At 44.4% G+C, this 18,687-nt stretch overlaps 1 protein-coding gene across 50 annotated transcripts in view; it reads left to right on the top strand.

Annotated features, from left to right (window-relative positions):
* The window catches only part of MGAT5 (alpha-1,6-mannosylglycoprotein 6-beta-N-acetylglucosaminyltransferase), a 398,003-nt gene that overhangs the window by 360,220 nt on the left and 19,096 nt on the right, over positions 1-18,687 (top strand). For all 50 annotated transcript variants that reach the window (XM_055572802.1, XM_055572785.1, XM_055572804.1 and 47 more), the window contains 2 exons: positions 1,157-1,273; positions 9,703-9,777. In XM_055572802.1, the coding sequence (XP_055428777.1) occupies positions 1,157-1,273; positions 9,703-9,777 (192 nt within the window). The remainder of the gene's footprint in view (positions 1-1,156; positions 1,274-9,702; positions 9,778-18,687) is intronic.

The following is an 18,687-nucleotide window of genomic DNA, read 5'->3' as shown; positions in this document are numbered from 1 at the left end:
CTGAGGAAATAATGTTCATTATTTCTTGGCATGATTTGAGGGATTGAACAACTACTTGTAACAGCCTCCACATCACCTGGTTATGACATGTAACTCTTTCTTCCAGATGGTATTCAGGGTATGGAGACATCACTGGACCTTCCCTGTGGGTCTCAGGCAGGGCCATGGCCCACATCTCACTCTCCAGGGACCCCTAGACTCCTAGGATCCCCTCTAAAGTGCCCAGGATCCAGGCCCAGAGGGTCGAAGACAGCCTGGCTATATGTCTTTTTTTTAATATATATTTTTTTTTTATTAAAAAATATTTTTTCTTTACTTGAGACAGGTCTCAGTGATAGCACTAGGGATTGTTGATCTTTGTTGTGTTATGTTACATCTTACATGTCACAATCTTTTAATTGTGACATGCAAACTTTTAGTTGTGGCATGTGGGATCTAGTTCCCTGACCAGAGACTGAACCCCAGGTCCCCTGCATTGGGAGCTCGAAGTCTTAGCCACCGGACCACCAGGGAAGTCCCCATGTGTCTTTTTAAATGTCCCACATGAACCTGATGGGCACCCACAGGCACTAGGGGTGATACCAGCCGGGCACACCTTACAGCCTTGGTTTCCTTACCTGAACCCGTCAGTGCTCTGCGTGCGAATCCAGAGGGTATACATATCCAGTCCTGACTTAGGAGGGCCCAGTGGATGTCCTGCTGGGTCAAAAACAGAGACGCTACGGAGCCGTCCCCCTTTTGTTATTATCTGTTTATGGGATTGACTTGGCTTCCCAGGTGGCGAGGTGGTAAAGAACCCATCTGCCACTGCAGGAGAAGTAAGAGACACAGGTTCAATCCCTAGGTCAGGAAGATCCCCTGGAGGAGGGTATGACAACCCACTCCAGTATTCTTGCCTTGAGAATCCCATGGACAGGAGCCTGGCAAGCCACAGTCCATCGGGTTGCAAAGAGTTGGACACAAATGAAGTGAGTTAGCTTGCATGCATGCTTATGGGGTGCTTAGGAGGTTTCCATCGTCAGGAGGAAGAACAGAAAATGAGTTGTTACCTACACAACTCCAACTCTGAATCATAAAAAGCATTACACTTCACCTGGCACAGAAGGCTGAAAAAAGTCAGTGTTTGTGAGACTGAGGTATGTTTTTCCTTTTCCAGCTGACGTCACAGCATCCTTACGCTGAAGTTTTCATCGGCCGGCCACACGTTTGGACCGTTGACCTTGGCAATCAGGAGGAGGTCGAGGATGCCGTGAAAGCGATTTTAAGTCAGAAGGTTGTTTCTTTTATTCCATCTTCTCCATTGGTAATGTGAATGGGATGGTGTGGAAAGCATCCCAGCCCCTTCGTTCGAGTAGTTAGAACATTTCCATGTCAGCTTAACTCTGGCATTAGAAAACAGCCCAGCTAAAGTGCTGGCCTGTGGATTTGGTGGATGTTCTATGACATGGAAACAGAGCTGGTGTCCAGATGAGTGTGGATTCTGCAGATCTTTCGACATGACTCCTGGGTCCCATGTACGGTAATAGGAGTTTGAATTGTTACTTGAGTCTTCAACCTAATTATGTAGCTCTCCTAAAGATCATAAAAGATAGTCCTGCTCCCCTGCAAAAAAAAAAAAAGAAGTGAGACAGATAAGGAATAATTAAGGAATTACTGGGAAAAGTTTTTCTATAGCATTTATTTATTTGGCTTTTCTACCTATACATCTTATAGAATTTTATATAAGAAACTAACTTCTCTGGACTTTTCCTGATCAGTTCAGTATCATGTATTAAATACCTACTGTATGCACAGCACTTTCTGAAGCACTGTAGGGGATGCTTACTTCATAAACATAAAGGAGGCTGGTTCCACTTAGGATCTAGTGGCACCTCCTCGGGCAGTTACTTAACCTCTGAGTTACTAACCTTCCTCATCCTTGATGAAGGATAGTTTCATCTGGTTTACAGGTGCTTGAGAAGATTCAATGAGACAGTGAATATAAAGTGCTTACAGGCAGTGGCAGCATCATAACAAACATGTGTTCTTGCCTGGAGAATCCCAGGGACGGGGGAGCCTGGTGGGCTGTCGTCTCTGGGTCACAGAGTCGGACACGACTGAAGCGACTTAGCAGTAGCAGCATGAAGTCAGTAGGCTTCCGAGGTGGCTCTAATGGTAAAGAACTCACCTGCCAATGCAGGAGACATGAGAGACACGGGTTTGCTCCCTGGGTCAGGAAGATGCCCTGGAGAAGTGCATGGCAACCCACTCCAGTATTCTTGCCTTGAGAATCCCATGGACAGAGGAGCCTGGCAAGCTACAGTCCATAGGGTGGCAAAGAGTTGGACATGACTGAAGTGCCTTAGCACACGCACACATGAAGTCAGTGTTAGTATTACATATGCCATAGTATTCTTTTTTATTGAAGTATTATAGATTTACAATGTTGTGTTTCAAGTATACAGCAAAGTGATTAAGTTATCCATATATAAGTTCTTTATCATATTCCGTTTCCATTATGGCTTATCACAGGATATTGAATATAGTTCCCTGTGCTCTGCAGTAGGACCTTGTTCATCCTTTCTATGTGTAATGGTTTGCATCTGCTAGCCTCGGCTCCCAGTCCAGCCCTCTCCTGCAACCACAGTCTGTCCTCGATGTCTGTGAGTCTGTTCCCGTTTTGTAGACAAGTTCATCTGTGTTGTGTTTTAGATTCCACAAATCAGTGATCTCATGCAATGCTATGCCTTTCTCCGACTTGCTTCACTCAGTATGATAGTCTGCTGGCTGCCGGTCCATTCATGTAGCTGCAAGTGGCGTTATTTCATTTTTGCGGCTGAGTAATATTCCAGTGTGTGTGTGTGTGTGTGTGTAGGTAATATATATACCATGTCTTCTTTATCCAGTCTTCCATCAATGGACACTTAGGTGGTTTGTATGTCACGGCCATTGTAATACTATAATATTCTTATTTTTGTTAGTGATAGTCTTGATTTTCACTAGATTGTGAAACACGGGCAGGAACTGTCTCACTGCTGTGTTCTCGGGACCCAGCATAATGATGTACCTAACAGGTGGCTGGGAAGCATGCAGGGAGTGAGGATAGATATTTGCAAATCACCGCACTAAGGCGGAGTGTGTTTGGTGCCAAGACCAACATGCCAGAGATTGAGGAGTGTCTGTTTTCTCTGCTTTTTTTTTTCAGTTGAAGCATAGTTGATTTACAATATTTTGTTAGTTTTCTGTATACAGAAAAATGATTCAGATATGTGTGTATGCTCTTTTTTCATATTCTTTTCCATTTTAATTTATTACAGGATAATGAACACAGTGCCCTGTGCTGTACAGTATAGGAGCTTGTTGTTTACCTGCTTTATATATAGTAGTTTGTCATCTCAAACTCCTAATTTATCCCTCCCCGCTCCTTTCCCCTCTGGTAACTGTAGGTTTTTCTGTGTGTCTTCTCTGCTTCTTATAAGGACATCAGGAGAATGCAGCATTGAGTTAAGTCTCAGAGGATGAGTAGGGATCTGCAAACCTACACTGAGAAGTGGGTTCAAGAAAATAAGAGTTGGAGGAACAGTGAGAGTCACAGGAAAGAGTCTAGAAAGGCATGTATCCTGGGAGGAGTCACCAATTGGCCATGTAAAGGACCATCTGACCCCTTTGAGAAATAAAATGTGTACCCTACAAGAGCCAATTTCAGCTTACTGAGAACATCTCCAGGGAACAGGAGCATTTCAGTGTTGTCCATGTCCCTTTAGAGGGAGTATACTTATTGAGCTCTGGGGTGACTGCTCAGAGCTTCCCATCAGTGACGTGTACAATCACATCTCTGCCTCAACAGTTTAGGGCAGAAGTTCCCCAGACCTCTGGTGGCCCAGCCGAGAGATGAAGTGCCTAGTGAGGCTGGCTGCCTCAAGTGTCTGCCGCACGTCTGAATCTTCCCCACCAGAGGGTCCTCCTCATAAAGATTGCAAGCTCTGTTTTCTTCAGTCTCAGAGTCTTCTAGGGTGTTAGCCTCGAGAGCTGCCATAGAAAGAACCACAGCTTGGTGGTTTAAACAACACAAAATTATTCCCTCACAATTCTGGAGGCTCCAAGTCTAATGTTAAATGTTGGCAGGGCCATGCACCCTCTGAAGCCCCTCTGGGAGGGTCCTTCCTTGTCTCATCCACCTTCTGGTGTTCTTGGCTTGTAGCTGCAACACTTTAATCCCTGTCTCTGTTGTCATGAAATGGTCTCCATATGTGTGTCTCTCTGTCTTCTCCACTTCTTACCGAGACATCAGTTGTATTGGATTAGAAAGAAAGAAAAGAAAGTGAAGTCACTCAGTCGTATACAGCTCTTTGCAATCCCATGCACTGTAGCCTACCAGGCTTCTCCATCCATGGGATTTTCTAGGCAAGAGTACTGGAGTGGGTTGCCATTGTCTTCTCCAGGGAATCTTCCTGACCCAGGGATCAAACCCAGGTCTCCCGCACTGCAGGCAGACTCTTTACTCTCTGAGTCACCAGGGAAGCCTTTACTGGATTAGAGTACACTCTAAATCAGTATGACCTCATCTCACTTGATTGTATCTATTTGCATCTCCAAATAGAGTCCCATTCACAGGGTTAGGACTTCAACATATCTTTTTGAGGGGACAGTTCAACCCACAACACCTAGTTAAGTGTGCATGGCCTCGAAGAGGAACAATTCAAAAGTTAATGTACAGACAGAAAATCTTGGATCATAAAGTTTAAAACCTTGTAGCCAATAGATCCCTTTTATCAGACAGAAATCTTGTGGGAATGCCTGACACATAAAGCACTGAGTGGGTGCCAAGTTCTGTCCACTCCTAAGTGAGGCTCTGTTCACTCCATGGAACATCTTCTGTTCCATGTTTTAAAACCCTTTCCCTTGGTGGTTTAAACAACACAGATTTGTTTAAATAATTTTAAACTAAGGCCACTTAACTCGGGGAGGGGGGGGGTGGTAATTATAATAGATGATATATAGGGAGAAGCTCTTTCTACACATGTAGAATCTCTATGCATCTTTATGAGCCTTATCTCGTTTAATCCTTCTACAGATAAGAACATTAAGGTTTAAAGAAATTAAGTAATGTACCTAAATTCGCACAACTAGTAAGTAGTAGGACATGGATAGAAACTAGTATTTTGACTGGTTTATTAAGATAAAATTTAAAAAGAAAACAGCATGAAATGAAGTAAAGGAAAAGGTGAGAGTGAGAAAGATAAAATAAGGGATGAGAGTAATATAAAAACAATTGTCATCATAACCCTTAGTTCAGTTCAGCTCAGTTCAGTCACTCAGTTGTGTCGACTTTTTGCAACCCCATGAGTCTCAGCACACCAGGCCTCCCTGTCCATCACCGACTCCCGGAGTTCACCCAAACTCATGTGCATCGAGTCAGTGATGCCATCCAGCCATCTCATCCTCTGTCGTCCCCTTCTCCTCCCACCCCCAATCCCTCCCAGCATCAGAGTCTTTTCCAATGAGTCAATTCTTCGCATGAGGTGGCCAAAGTATTGGAGTTTCAGCTTCAGCATCAGTCCTTCCAGTGAACACTCAGGACTGGTCTCCTTTAGGATGGACTGGTTGGATCTCCTTGCAGTCTCAAGAGTCTCCTCCAACACCACAGTTCAAAAGCATCAATTCTTCAGCACTCAGCTTTCTTGACAGTCGAACTCTCACATCCATACATGGCCACTGGAAAAACCATAGCCTTTTTGTTGGCAAAGTAACGAATGTCTCTGCTTTTTAATATGCTATCTAGATTGGTCATAACTTTCCTTCCAAGAAGTAAGCATCTTTTAATTTCATGGTTACAATCACCATCTGCAGTGATTTCTTATAACCCTTAAGCTTGTTATAAATGTGTTAGAAATTTGGTACCAAGATTTCTCATATTTAATTACAAGATTTTAGGTTACATGACACTCAAAAAGGCAAGAAAACATGATGCATTATTAAGAGAGGACTCTGCCAATAAAACCAGACCCAGAGATGACCCAGATGTTGGAATTATCAGACAGCAAATTTTAAATGTGAGACAAATATATTAAAATATTTGATGGAAAAAGTGGATAGCATATGTGAACAGATGGGGGATTTCAGCAGAAATGGAAAAAAAAAATTTTAAGCCAAATGAAAAAAATACTAGAACCGAAGGTACAGACAGTATCAGAAATGAACTCTTTCACTGGATTTATCAGCATACGTACACAGCAGAGGAAAATAATCAGTGAACTTAATGACTTGTCAGTAGAAATTATTGAAATTAGAGAAACAAGATAAAAAGAGGGGGCATATGAGATCTATAGAACAACATCAAACAACCCAACTTATGTGTGATGAGAATCTCGGAGGAGAGAATGACCAGAAGAAACATTTGTGAAAAGATGATGGCTAAGAATTTTCTAAAATTGATGAATGACATCAACGTACAGATCCTGGGAGCTCAGTGAAGGCCAAGCAGGATAAATATGGAGAAAAACACAGTTAGGTACATTGTAGCTGAACTGCCAAAAATGAAAGATAAGGAAAACAATCTTGAAAGTAGTCAGAGAAAAATTTATTACATTCAGGGGAATAACAGTATGAAAGACGACCAACTTCCTATTGGAAATAATGGAGACCATAAAAGGTTCCATAGGAGCCAGAATGTGTAGAGCCTTTAAAGAGATCACCATAGGGATTATGGATTTTATTCTAAGTATGATGGGTAGTTTTGAACAGTGGAATTTGAAATCATCAAGAGAAATTACATGAAGTGTGTGACTTAAAATTCTCTACTTAGTAGATAGAGAAGATAAGACTCAACCCGTGGTCTTTGCCTTCTAAGACCATATCTCATTGACTGGTACCAAGCCACGTGTCAGGTGGGGCCATGCAGGGGTTAACTGATCTCAGATTGTAGTTCCTATAGAAATCCACACTCTGACTTAGAACACTGAGTGATGCTAGAGGAGAGAGGAAATCCCACAGGAAGGAAGAAGGTAAGGAAGAGAAAATGAAGCAAAATGTCGGGGGATAGGGAAAGTTTCCAAGGCCAGGAGGGACTGCATGGTGCAGTCTGCAGGCATCCTTCCTGTGGCCATGACTAACAGTCCTTCTTCCACCAGGCAGGATGATCAAACAACTCCCCCTGCTTCTCCATAACTGGCCCTATTTGGGATTCTCAGTCACTGTGGTTTCACATTCCCTCTCCTTCCATTCCCCCAAAGAGGCCTTGACTTTCCCTGAAGGACTGACAGAAAACTCACTCTCTCTCTCACTGACACACACACAAAATCTGTGCAACAGATCTAACATCAGAGACTAGCCAGTGTTAAATATTCCTTAAGCTGCAGAGCTTTCCCACACAGAGGGCCCTGTTCCCATCCACAGCAAGATGGCTCATGGAACTTACTGGCAGAGATGGCGTAAGAATATAGTTTCTTTTCTTTTTGGCTTTTCCTTTATAGGAAAATTGGTTCTTTATCTTTTAGAACAGTGAACTGGCCACAGAGCAAGTAATGAGTCGGCATCCCTTTGGTTAACCTGGGTTTGGTTGGTAGGGTGACATAGGAAGAGCCATTTTTCTGTGTTTATTGCATGAGCTCTTTGAATTAATTCACTTTCATTTCTAATGGATGCCCTTTGGAATATATTGTAGGAATGACCTTTGAGTGTTTAGTATGCTTTCTACCTACCGCATAGCTGGATCTGTTGGTGGCATGACACGTGGCCACTGATGTTTGTTTACCTCACTCTAGAAATCCTACTTATCCCTTTATAAATGAAACTGACATGCCAAGTCCGCTATTATATGTTTTTTGTTGTTGTTCTTATTCCTGCATATATTTTCCCACAAACATGGGGGGAGACATATTCTCTAGCCAATTAGAGAAAGCTTCTGGAATCACTCACAGGTTGGTTAAATAAATATTTTTTAAAAGAAAATAAAAAGTATACATTGGGTGTAAAGGACTATGTTTGGGTTAGAGAGGGCACAGCAGGTGCAAAAGCTTGAGATGAAAAGATGCAGGCTTGGAAGATGTAAGTCAGTTAAAGAATTTTGTGCTCGTCTGAGATGAACTACCTAGGGACAGAAGGACCTCAGTTCTTGCAGAACAGTCCTGCCCTGGTACGACAGTACTATGGCTCTGCCTCTTTTGGCTCTCGCTGGGTGGATGTGGGTAGCAATGGCTGTGTGATATGTCATCTAATTGTGTATTCAAAGACACATTATGAAAGTAACAATGATAGATGATGAAGATTTCAAATGTAATGTATGAATCAACACAGAAAATGGGAGAATATGCCTTGAGCCCAACTGCTTGACTTCCCACAGATGAATATCTTCTCTGTCAATTTCCCATTTTCATCAGGCTTCACTTCACAGATGTTTTGTCCAGGCTTCCACCCTGTAGATTTGAGATAGGCAAGTGCAGACTTGGAGAAGGAAATGGCAACCCACTCCATGTTCTTGCCTGGAGAATCCCAGGGACGGGGGAGCCTGGTGGGCTGCCGTCTCTAGGGTCGCACAGAGTCGGACACGACTGAAGTGACTTAGCAGTGCAGACTTAAGAGGGAAGTGGTGAACGTGCTAACTGCTGTTGGGTTCTCTGAAGTTGTTAAAAATTGGATTACTGGTGATTTTCTCCCAAGTGTAATGTCCATTTCAGGTTAATAATGCCAGACGGCTGCCCCTGAAGACACAGACCTCAGAATGTTGGCATAGGCAGTGCAGAACTCCAACCCACTTTTCTTTCCCTTCCATCAGGTATCACAGTATTGATCAAATTGCCTCCCCCACCCCAGTGAGGCACCTTCTGCATTACTTGCACCCTCAGATAAAGTCCAGGCTCCTGAGGGTAGAAATCTCAAGTCCTTTGTGGGAATCCAGTGACCTGCTTTCTAGCCTAGCTCGTTAGCTTCTATGATCCTAGTTCTGTCCTCCCACACTCCTTCTTTCAAGTAGTTTCCCACTACTTGCTCCCCATAGAACATCTTCCATATCTTGGTCCTCCCTCAGTCTTGGCTTGCTAGAATCATAGATGGTCTTAAGAGCCCAACATTAGCAGAAGTTGGCTTTGACCTTCTAGCCTCCTGGGACCTCTTACTGAAATCTCTGTGATACGTCATCACTGTGTTTTGCTCCATGAGTTCTTTGGGTACATATTCAGCTACCAGTACAAAAGGAAGTTTTTTCACTGTCATGAAATAACTCATTACATGCCTTTCTCAGGGTAGGAGGCCTGCATTCATTCACCAGGTGTTTGCTGGTTCCAGTGTGTGCCCTGCTGCTCAGCACCAGGATACAGATGATCCCGCAGCCATGGACCCTGCCCCATAGAGCTTACCTTCCAACAACTGACCCTCTCTACCTTTGGTTGAATGCCTGCCATGTGTTAGACACTGAACTAAGCACTTTACTTTTTCCCTCGATGTAATATTCACCACAGATTCCAAAGAATGGGTTTTTCTTATCACCATTTCACACATGAAGGATCTGAGGCTCAAAGATGGTAGTTCATTTGCTCTGGGTCCCACAGCTGATAAGGAACAGGGAGGTTGTGAAGACAGGTCTGCTGATTTCCAAGTTCATATTCACAGCTCCTCACCTGACTGCCTGCAGGCATTGGCACCTGAGTATGGGTGAATCAGTGGAGAAATAGGTACAGATTACATGAATCATGTCTTCCTCTTTCATGATCTGTTCTGTTTCTGCAGATTGAGCCATACATGCCATATGAATTCACATGCGAGGGGATGCTGCAGAGAATCAATGCTTTCATCGAAAAACAGGTAAGACTGTCCTAAGTCCATCTGTCCTCGCCATTCCCCTGCTTCTGGTACCCCAGGCAACTCGTGAATAAGTAAAAGGTCACCATGATCCTGTGAGATTTTCCTGATTTGGAGGATTCCACAAGCTAGATGAGGGCTTCTTGAAATTCTAACCTATGAACTGCCATGGTCACCCAGAGATGTCTGGCTGTCATTGGAGTAAAAATGTTCCTTGTGGGTGGAAGGTCAAATGGATACTGAAGGGAGGGACTGGATGGTCAAGATGAAAACCTCCTTCACCATCAGACCTGTGCCTTGTCCAGGAACCACACAAAGACTTGGGTGGGGAGGGGGACAGATAAATGGCTCAATATATGTCGGTGATTCCAAATAGGTAGGACTCTTTAGTGGTTTTCAAACGTTTTTAAAAATAGGATTCCTTTTCAAATGAAACTTTACTTGAAATGCAAGTATATAAAACAGATAAAAGCAAAACTTTACTTCCAAAGCTGGGGAGGGCTCCTAGGGTCCCACCACCCCCAACAGAGTTGGGACACTGTGTCTTGTGCTCAGAGAAGTAAAGGCCAAAAGTGTCATTGCCATCATTTTAAAACATCTTAATTCCTTAGGCTTCAAAAATAACACAGAGCTAGAAATAGGCAGGCCGAGAGCCCCTGTGGGCAGGGGAATATGATGTCCTTGACCAGGTGCAAGACATGAGGAGCTCTGCTTCAAAGCAGAGCATCTTAGTGCCATCAAGAGATCTTGACACATAGGCAGGGAGGACTCTGAAGGCTGAAAGTAGAAATGGTGTGTTCAGACTGAAAGTAGGCGTGGACTGTAGGCCAAGGCAGGTTTCCAAGGAAAGATTTGAGGCCACAGACTGGGTAAGCCACGGACAACCCTGAATGTAGCCACTGGACGGGGCCAGCCAGAGACAGAGGCTTCAGGGGCCCGGGTCTGATGTTCTGAACATTTGTTAATGGAAAGAGGGACTACAGTGCGGCCATCCGCTGGCGTTCCAGCCGCTCCGCTGAGGCCTTCTGGCCGTATGACTTGGATGTGTTAGTTTCCTCCCCTGCAAAATGAGGATGATACTAGAACCTCAAGCGGCTAATGTGGAAATGAGCTAGTACATATGAAGTGCTTGGAACAAGGCCGACACATATGTTCAATAAAGACACACTATTGCTGTTGATTATTTAATATACATTATTATATTCTTATGTGACAATGTATTCTACAGTAGTATTCATCAGACTTTACCATGAGAGCTGAGCATTTGAATCACTATCTCATTCACTCTTTATATGACACTTAACTCAAGAATGACAGTATCATTATCCTGATGGGGGCAGCCCTTTACATACAGACTTTACATCCCAACGCATCATCTCATTTATCCTCACAGTAATCCTGGGAGGTAGCAATCATCACCCATTCTCTGGATAACAAGAACCAAGAGTCTCAAGCGTAGGGCTCATCATGGAATCAGGGCTGGATGCTGGGCTGGTGTGAGCCATGCAGGCTTGCGCCAACAGCATTGCCGGAGCCTCAGGCGATGACACTTGTCCCAGAGCTATACTTCATCTTCTTTGATCTCAAGAAGCTGCCAGCCCTTCCCAAAGGTGCAGACAGGGATGCTGTGGCCTGTGGCAGTGCAATTTTAACACATCACAGACTTTACTACCCTTCCCGGAGGCTGAGATCTTACCAGGATCCCTGCCAGAACCCACTTCCACCTTTTCTGTCTCCACTTCCTCTCAGGGAAAAGTTACTCACCACCACATTGTAAAAAGACATTTTGAATTTTATATCAAGAGTATAGATGGTTTACAATACTGTATTAGTTTCAGGTATACAGCAAAGTGATTAAGTTATACATGTATATTCTTTTTCAGATTGTTTTCCCATTTGGTTATTACAGAATATTAAGTATAGTTCTCTGTGCTATACAGTGGGTCCTTGGTGATTAGTATATATATATATTCGTGTGTATATGGCTTCCCTGGCGGCTCAGTTGGTAAAGAATCTGCTTGAAACGCAGGAGATCTGGGTTCGATCCTTGATCGGGAAGATTCCCTGGAGTAGGAAATGGCAACCCACTCCAGTATTCTTGCCTGGAGAATTCCATGGACAGAGGAGCCTGGCAGGTCACAGTCCATGGGACCGCAAAGAGTCGGACACGACTGACCGTCATCGTCACTTGTGTGTATATGTTAATCCCAAGCTCCTAATTTATCCCCCGACCACCACCACCTTTCCTCTTTGGTATCCATAAGTTTCTTTTCTATTGTCTGTGAGTCTGTTTCTGTTTTGTAAAAAAAAGTTCATTTACATCGTTTTTTTAGAATCCACATATAACTGGTATCATATGATATTTGAAAAGACTTTATCATATTTATTTGAAGGCCATCTTTCTTTCTTCCCTAAGATTCTTGAATGCCAGCCAGTCCTTAGAAGTTATCATGTGGCCCATTCTTTTTAAACCTATTACTAGATTTCCCTTCAAACAGGAAGGTCCTGTTCCCCAAATAGACCTTGTTAAATGTTCAGGGATGCAGGGCCACACCCAGTTTGGTCCCCTTGACATCCAAGTGCCTAGCCCTCTGCCTGTCAGGGAGAAGGTGAACAAAACTGAAAGAATGATTAAATGAATGAGGAAGGTAATGAGTGTGTGTGCTTTTCATTCCTGTGTGCCAAGATCCAGCAGGCTCATCTTGACCCTAATGACTTGGAGAGACAATTAATAAAATTGTCTCCTAGAAAACATACTCATAAAAATGCCCTTTCACACTTCTCCTGGGTAGAGATTTTCTTCTGCAGAGCTCTGCAGCTCACAGAAACCCAGGGGTTTCTTTTCTGCCTGCTGTTATTCATGCATCCGCTCTGTAAGTATTTGTCAACTGGAGGGGACTGCAGACTCTTCCTGGAGTTGGGGAAGAAGAGGTGTCAAAGGATGAGTCTCTGTTCTTAAGTAGCTTCAAGGTCAGGATGATAGGCAGTGCTGCTGCCATTGATTACATCTGTCACAGCTGGGATCATGTGACTCAGGTACAGGGTGGGGACGGGGGAGGGGAGGGAGAGTATCTGCAAGCACTTGGCGGGAGATGAGTCCTGAAGGCAAAGTTGGAGATGCGAAGGCCTGGGGGAAAAAGAGAAATGGTGAATTGGAAGGTTGGCTGTGACTGGAGAGAGAGAGATGATGCAAGAGGAGGTCGGAGGAGACACATCATGAAAAGATGGCTGAGGCTCAGCTCAAGAACTCAGAATTTGATTCTGGGACGAGAGGAGGCTGAAGACAGGTTTTAACTCAGGAATAGGGCAGTGATGCTATCAGATTGGTGTTTTAGAAAAGTCACTCTAGGAATCATTTGTGTTTAGGGGCATTTCTTATTCAGCATTCTCTCAGTGCTGCTAATGAGCAATAAAGGGGCCTATTTTGAGTTTATCCTAGGCCTCTGGGGAGGGTTTTCTTGAAGCCATAATGTTCCCCAATTCCAGAAGGAAATTAGGAAGCCAAGACCCCATTGGTTCACAGATCGGGTCTTCTGCCTCTTAATGATTAGCTCCAGGCTCTGGTGTTTCAGAGCTTGGAGTGTTCATTATTTTTGCTGCCCAAAGACTATCTTCAAAGAGCAGTGAGAGGAGAGAGGCTGTTTCTGGTGTGAACAGGAAAGCCTCACGCTCTGGAGGGGGGCGGCAGTGCACGCTTGCTGTAGGAGCGCCACAGCCCTAATTAGGCTGATCTCTGCCTTCAGAGCCCTCCGTGTGATCTGCTAAGGGAATAAGGAAGCTTTTATCCCAGAACCCTTTCAAGGTTGTTCATCACACTCACCCCAGGCAACGGGGGCCAGAGGATGCCATTTGACCGCAATTGAGAAAGCCCTGGGCCTCAGTGTGTACTCTGTACAGAGTGCTTGACAGCAGGCAACCTCCCCCTCCAGACCAGGCAGCACCCAACAGGAATGAATCCTGGCTTTAGGAAAACCACTTGCTTTTCCCCTTAATGCCCCCATTCCCTCTACTGTGCTAACAGTGACGATTTGCATAGCAAGCCCTATTGCATTGCTCTCCAAGAGAAACACCCTCTCCTTCAGTAGGAGCTGGTGCCAAGGAGAAAAATCCAGTGTATTCTGAGATCCAGAGCACTCTTCTCCCCTAACCTGGGTGTGTTCAGGCTTGTTAAGGTTCTCCTTATGCATTTCTTGGGAAAGACTTCGGTGCCTCAGGCCACAGAGTAGAGCAAGTTCTTTTGATGGAATGTCAATGCTCAGGTTAATGTCTGAAAGCCATGCTCACGTTATTTTGCAAGGAGCTGTATCATTTATGAGAAAAGCACTCTGGAGATAGGGAGGGGGAGAAAAGAGTTAACTCCAAGAGCCACAGTGGAATCAACTTTAGCTCTTGGGAAATCTGGTTCATGGGGGCCCATCCTGACCTCCAAGGGGCATGTTCTAGATGCAAGAACAAACCTGGCAGGGAATCTGGATAGCTCCACGTAGCGGGGAGGGGGAAGTGCCAGGTTCACAGGGAAAGAGGAAGAGGAACTGACACAGGGAGAAGGTTGGCAGTTGCTTAAGAAGTATTCACTCTTTTGAAAAATTGGTGGTTGCTGTTTGCGCAGCCATTCCTGAACCCAGGGGGGTTAAGTGGGTAATGGTTGAGTGCTGGGCCCTAGAGTCTGACAGCCAAGTTCACTTCCTGGCTTAGCCCCTACTCTCAGTGACCTTGGTCAAGTTGCCTCTTCTGTACAGTGGGGATACTACTACCTACCCCATGGGGTTGGTAGAGGAATCAAGAAATGAATACATGTTTAAGGCTGAGAAGGTACCTCGCACAGAGTAGGTCCTCTGAAAGCCTTAACTTCTGCTGATGGAGCCCAGAAACCAATTTAGTTGGTTTTCACATAAAAGACACAGCGTCTTGCAAAATGATGTGTGCACAATCATCCTGTATAGTATTTATAGGGTTTTTACAGGAAGTAGAAAATATAGCTGAAGAGCATGTTGTAAGAGCATTTCAGGTGTGTGTGTGTGTGTGTTTTAACAACTTTATCGAGGTGTAATTTACAGACCCTCAAATTCACTCTATGTAAGGGTACAATTCAGTGGGGCTTTTTGTTGTTGTTAATGATTAGGGTTTGGCAATTACTCCCACAATCTAGTTTTACAACATTTCCATCACCCTAAAAAACTCTTGTGCCCCTGGGCAGTTTCTCAGCATAATGTCTGTAAGGTTCGTGCATACTGTAGCGTGCTTTAGCACTGCATTCTTTTTCATTGCTGAATAGTATTCCATTGTCTGGGTAGACCACAGTTGGTTTACTCCAACTGATGGACATATGGGTCATTTCCACCTTTTGGCTTTTGTGAAGAGTGGAGTGCTACCTTGAACATTCGTATGTATGTGCACATGTGTTTTTGTTTCTCCCAATAGACTCCTCATGTAGAAGAGTTTGAAATGTGGGAGGTTCATGTCTGAATCTTTGCAACATGAACTTGTTGGCTTGCAGTGTAAAGATCACCATAGAGATTAGTTACCACAGCTCAGCTTCACCACCACCTTCTCTGTTGCCCTTGTGGAAATGTAAATTTGCACCTGCTGCTGGGCATCAGCCCCAGGGGCCACCCATGGACAGAGTTCACTCTTTTTGAGGACAGGACAAGTTGAGAATGGCAGTTACCAGCAAGCAACTGAAATGTGTTTAATCCAATCAGTCATACATGATGTATTGAACACTTTTTCTGTGCTTGGCTCTGGATTCCTCTGCTGTAACATAAATAACAAATATGCCCCTTACTCCTCACCTAGCTGGCTAAACTTGGCCCAAATCCCAATTTCATAGCCTTGAACCTGCTTCCCACTCGCCACCCCTTTTTTTCTTTTGCAAATTCCTGACCTTACTTCCTTTAGATGCTGCTTCCAGACCTGTATGTGAATCCACCTGCACCTGATATGTCATGGTGTAATAACTCAATCACAGGTTTAGCCAGACGTCCACTCAAGGTGGAGGGTTAACGGAAAAGATCCCATCACCTAAACCAAGAGGGAGGGACCACCAGTGTTGTCCCTCCTAGCGCTTCTGTCCAAGGGAGCAGCCTCCCCTTCTCCCCACCCCCTGTCTTCTCCAGCTCTTTGGGTGTTAGGTGAATCACATTTTTTCCAAACTGTTACTTAGCCTTTGTTACAAGGGCAGCACCCTTACTTCTTTTTCATAGTATGTTGTGTTCATTGGTTCAGAACATTACTTCTCATAAATGTGTCGATTAATAGACCTTTCTTACTATTGTTACTATAGGGAAATTTCATACTGAAGCAAACTTAGGGAAATTTGGTGACTGGCTAAAATCATTATTAGAGAGGAATGCAGATGTTCTGTGTCTAAGTGAGCTTGTTAACCAGATTGGAAATTACTGTTTATGTCTCTTCTGATTATGTAAAGCTTCTGGGTTAGAATAGTATCTTTTTCTATTTCTATCAAAGCCCCAAGATGCCAAAACCATTCAGTGGCTCTTTATTGAGCACCAATTATCTGCAAAACACTGTTTTTGTGCTAAGCCACTAACTCCTATTTAGCCTACCAAACCCAGCCCGGAAGTCCCTATTTCCTGGAAGCCTTCTCTGACACTTACCCCCACCCCTTCCCGTCCCCAGAGTTAATTCTCTCTCTCCTCACAGTGGCCTTTACATCCTGGTTGGACATCTGTTGTGTACTGTTCTGTAATTTTTTTAAATGTGGGCCTTTGTCCCCAGAGACTCTGTCTCATCCACATTCAGATGTCCAGCACCCAGGGTAGTTTTAAAAGTTGTTTGTTAAGTTTTGAACAGATGCCTGAAAGACCCTTCAAAGCCACCCTATGAGCATTTCATGGAGGTTTGTTGGAAAAAGATGCCTGAGGCTGTCCTCTCTCTCTCTCTCTCTGCACTGCTGTGTGGCTTCCTAACTGTCTCTATTCCTGCTTCTGCTCCTGTCTACTGTTCTCAGCTCAGCAGATCCTGTCACTCCTCTGCCCAGAATTCTCCAGTAGCTTCTATCTCACTCCAAGGAAAAGCCAAGGCTTTATATGGGCCACCCCACCCCCAAGCTCTGGGTGCTCCGACCTCCCAGATACCATCTCTTCCTACTTCCAACCCCCAACGCATGCACACACGCACATATGCACACATGCACATACGGGCACACACACACATGCCCGCTGCTCCTGGAACCTGCCGGACGCTTTGCTGTCACGGCCGCCGCACTTCATTTGCTGCTTTCTGTTATGTCCTTCCCAGACACTTGCATGGCTCACATTTTTCCTTCCTCAGGTCTTTTCTTGAATGTTGCCTTCTCAGTGATGCCTTATCTGAATCCCCTCTTCCCCAACAGTCCCAATTCCTTATCTTCACTTCATTCTTACTTAGAGCAATCACTAGCTTTTAACATTACATATAATTTATTTATTTTGTTTCTCTATCTCCCTCACTGAAAAGAAGCTCTATAAAGGCAGGTGTTTTAGTTCCTTTTTTTTTTTTTAACCAAGTCATCCCCAAGGGCGTAGAAAAGTCCCTTGCTCATAATAACAGTAAGAGCCAACCCATGGTGTTTGATCATGCACATTTCTGAGCACTTTACACAGTATAATTAATTTACTCCCCCCAACCCCACAGCTCTCTGAGGTGGTTGCTGACATTTTCATCATTTTACAGTTGAGGAAACTGAGGCAAGGAAAGGTTATGGGGCTCGCCAAGACCACTCAGCTGCTCGGAGGAGCTGAGATTCAAACCTAAGAAATTCGAACTCCAAACCCTTATGCTTTTCTGCTTCATAGCAAGTACAGTATTTGTCAGATGAACAAACGAGTGAGTTGAGTGAGTGAACAAGGAGACGAGGCCAGTTGGTGTTGCCCTGTTAGCTGATGCTGAGGTTGGGTGAAACAGAGGACCTCTCACTTTCCGCGAGCACCCAGTGGGGCTGGCACCTGGGGTGAGAAGAGGTTTATGACAAGATGTTGTGTCACTTGAGCCCTGCAAGCAGCTGCACAAAGAGATGGCCCTTGTGCATGATTGTCGTAGGTAATCCAGGCAAGTCGACGTTTCTCTCTGAACCCTAGCAGCAAATAATGTTCTACCTTGGGATATTTAACATCTCTCAGTGCCCTCTTGGCTTCCCTGGTGGCTCACATAGTAAAGAATCCACCTTTAGTGCAGGAGACCTGGGTTCAGTCCTTGGATCGAGAAGATCCCCTGGAGAAGGGCATGGCAACCCACCTCAGTACTCTTGCCTGGAGAATTCCATCGACAGAGAAGCCTGGTGGATTGTGTTCCATGGGGTTGTAAAGAGTTGGACATGACTGAGCGACTAACACTTTCATGGGTACCCTCTTAAGAGTCACTTCATTTTTTATCTCATAGGAGTTATATAAGGACTGAAAGACAAATGGTATTATCTGCAATTTAGATGTGAAAGCAGGCAGAGGGAACTTGAGGGGCATTTGTGAAGTCCCACAGCTGAGAGCCGGAACCATAACTCAGATCCCCACTGCCTCCTGCCTTACCTGTTGCCACATTGACTGGGACACTTTCATTCTCCCTCTCTTCAAGCCTGTTCACCTTCGGGCTTTCTACATGGTTCACCAAGCCTTAAAAAGGGCCTGCTCTTTTCCCTATTTCTTTCTTTTATTTTAATTTATTGTATTGAAGTCTAGTTACTTACAAGGTACTGTGGTTTCTGGTGTATAGCAGAGTGATTCAGTTGTACATATATACAATAGTTTGCATCTGCTAGCCCCAAACTCCCAATCCATCTTTCCCTCACCCCCCTGCCCTCTTCAGCAACAACAAGTCTGTTCTCTGCGTCCGTGAGTCTGTTTCTGTTTCATAGACAAAGTCACGCATCTTCTTTCAGACTCCACATCTGAGTGATATCATATGGTGGTTGGCTTCTCC

Source organism: Bubalus kerabau, chromosome 3, assembly GCF_029407905.1.
Source record: "Bubalus kerabau isolate K-KA32 ecotype Philippines breed swamp buffalo chromosome 3, PCC_UOA_SB_1v2, whole genome shotgun sequence".
Taxonomy (NCBI): Eukaryota; Metazoa; Chordata; class Mammalia; order Artiodactyla; family Bovidae; genus Bubalus; species Bubalus kerabau.
The sequence above is the reverse complement of the archived record's forward strand: the minus strand, read 5'-3'. Positions and strand labels throughout refer to the sequence as shown.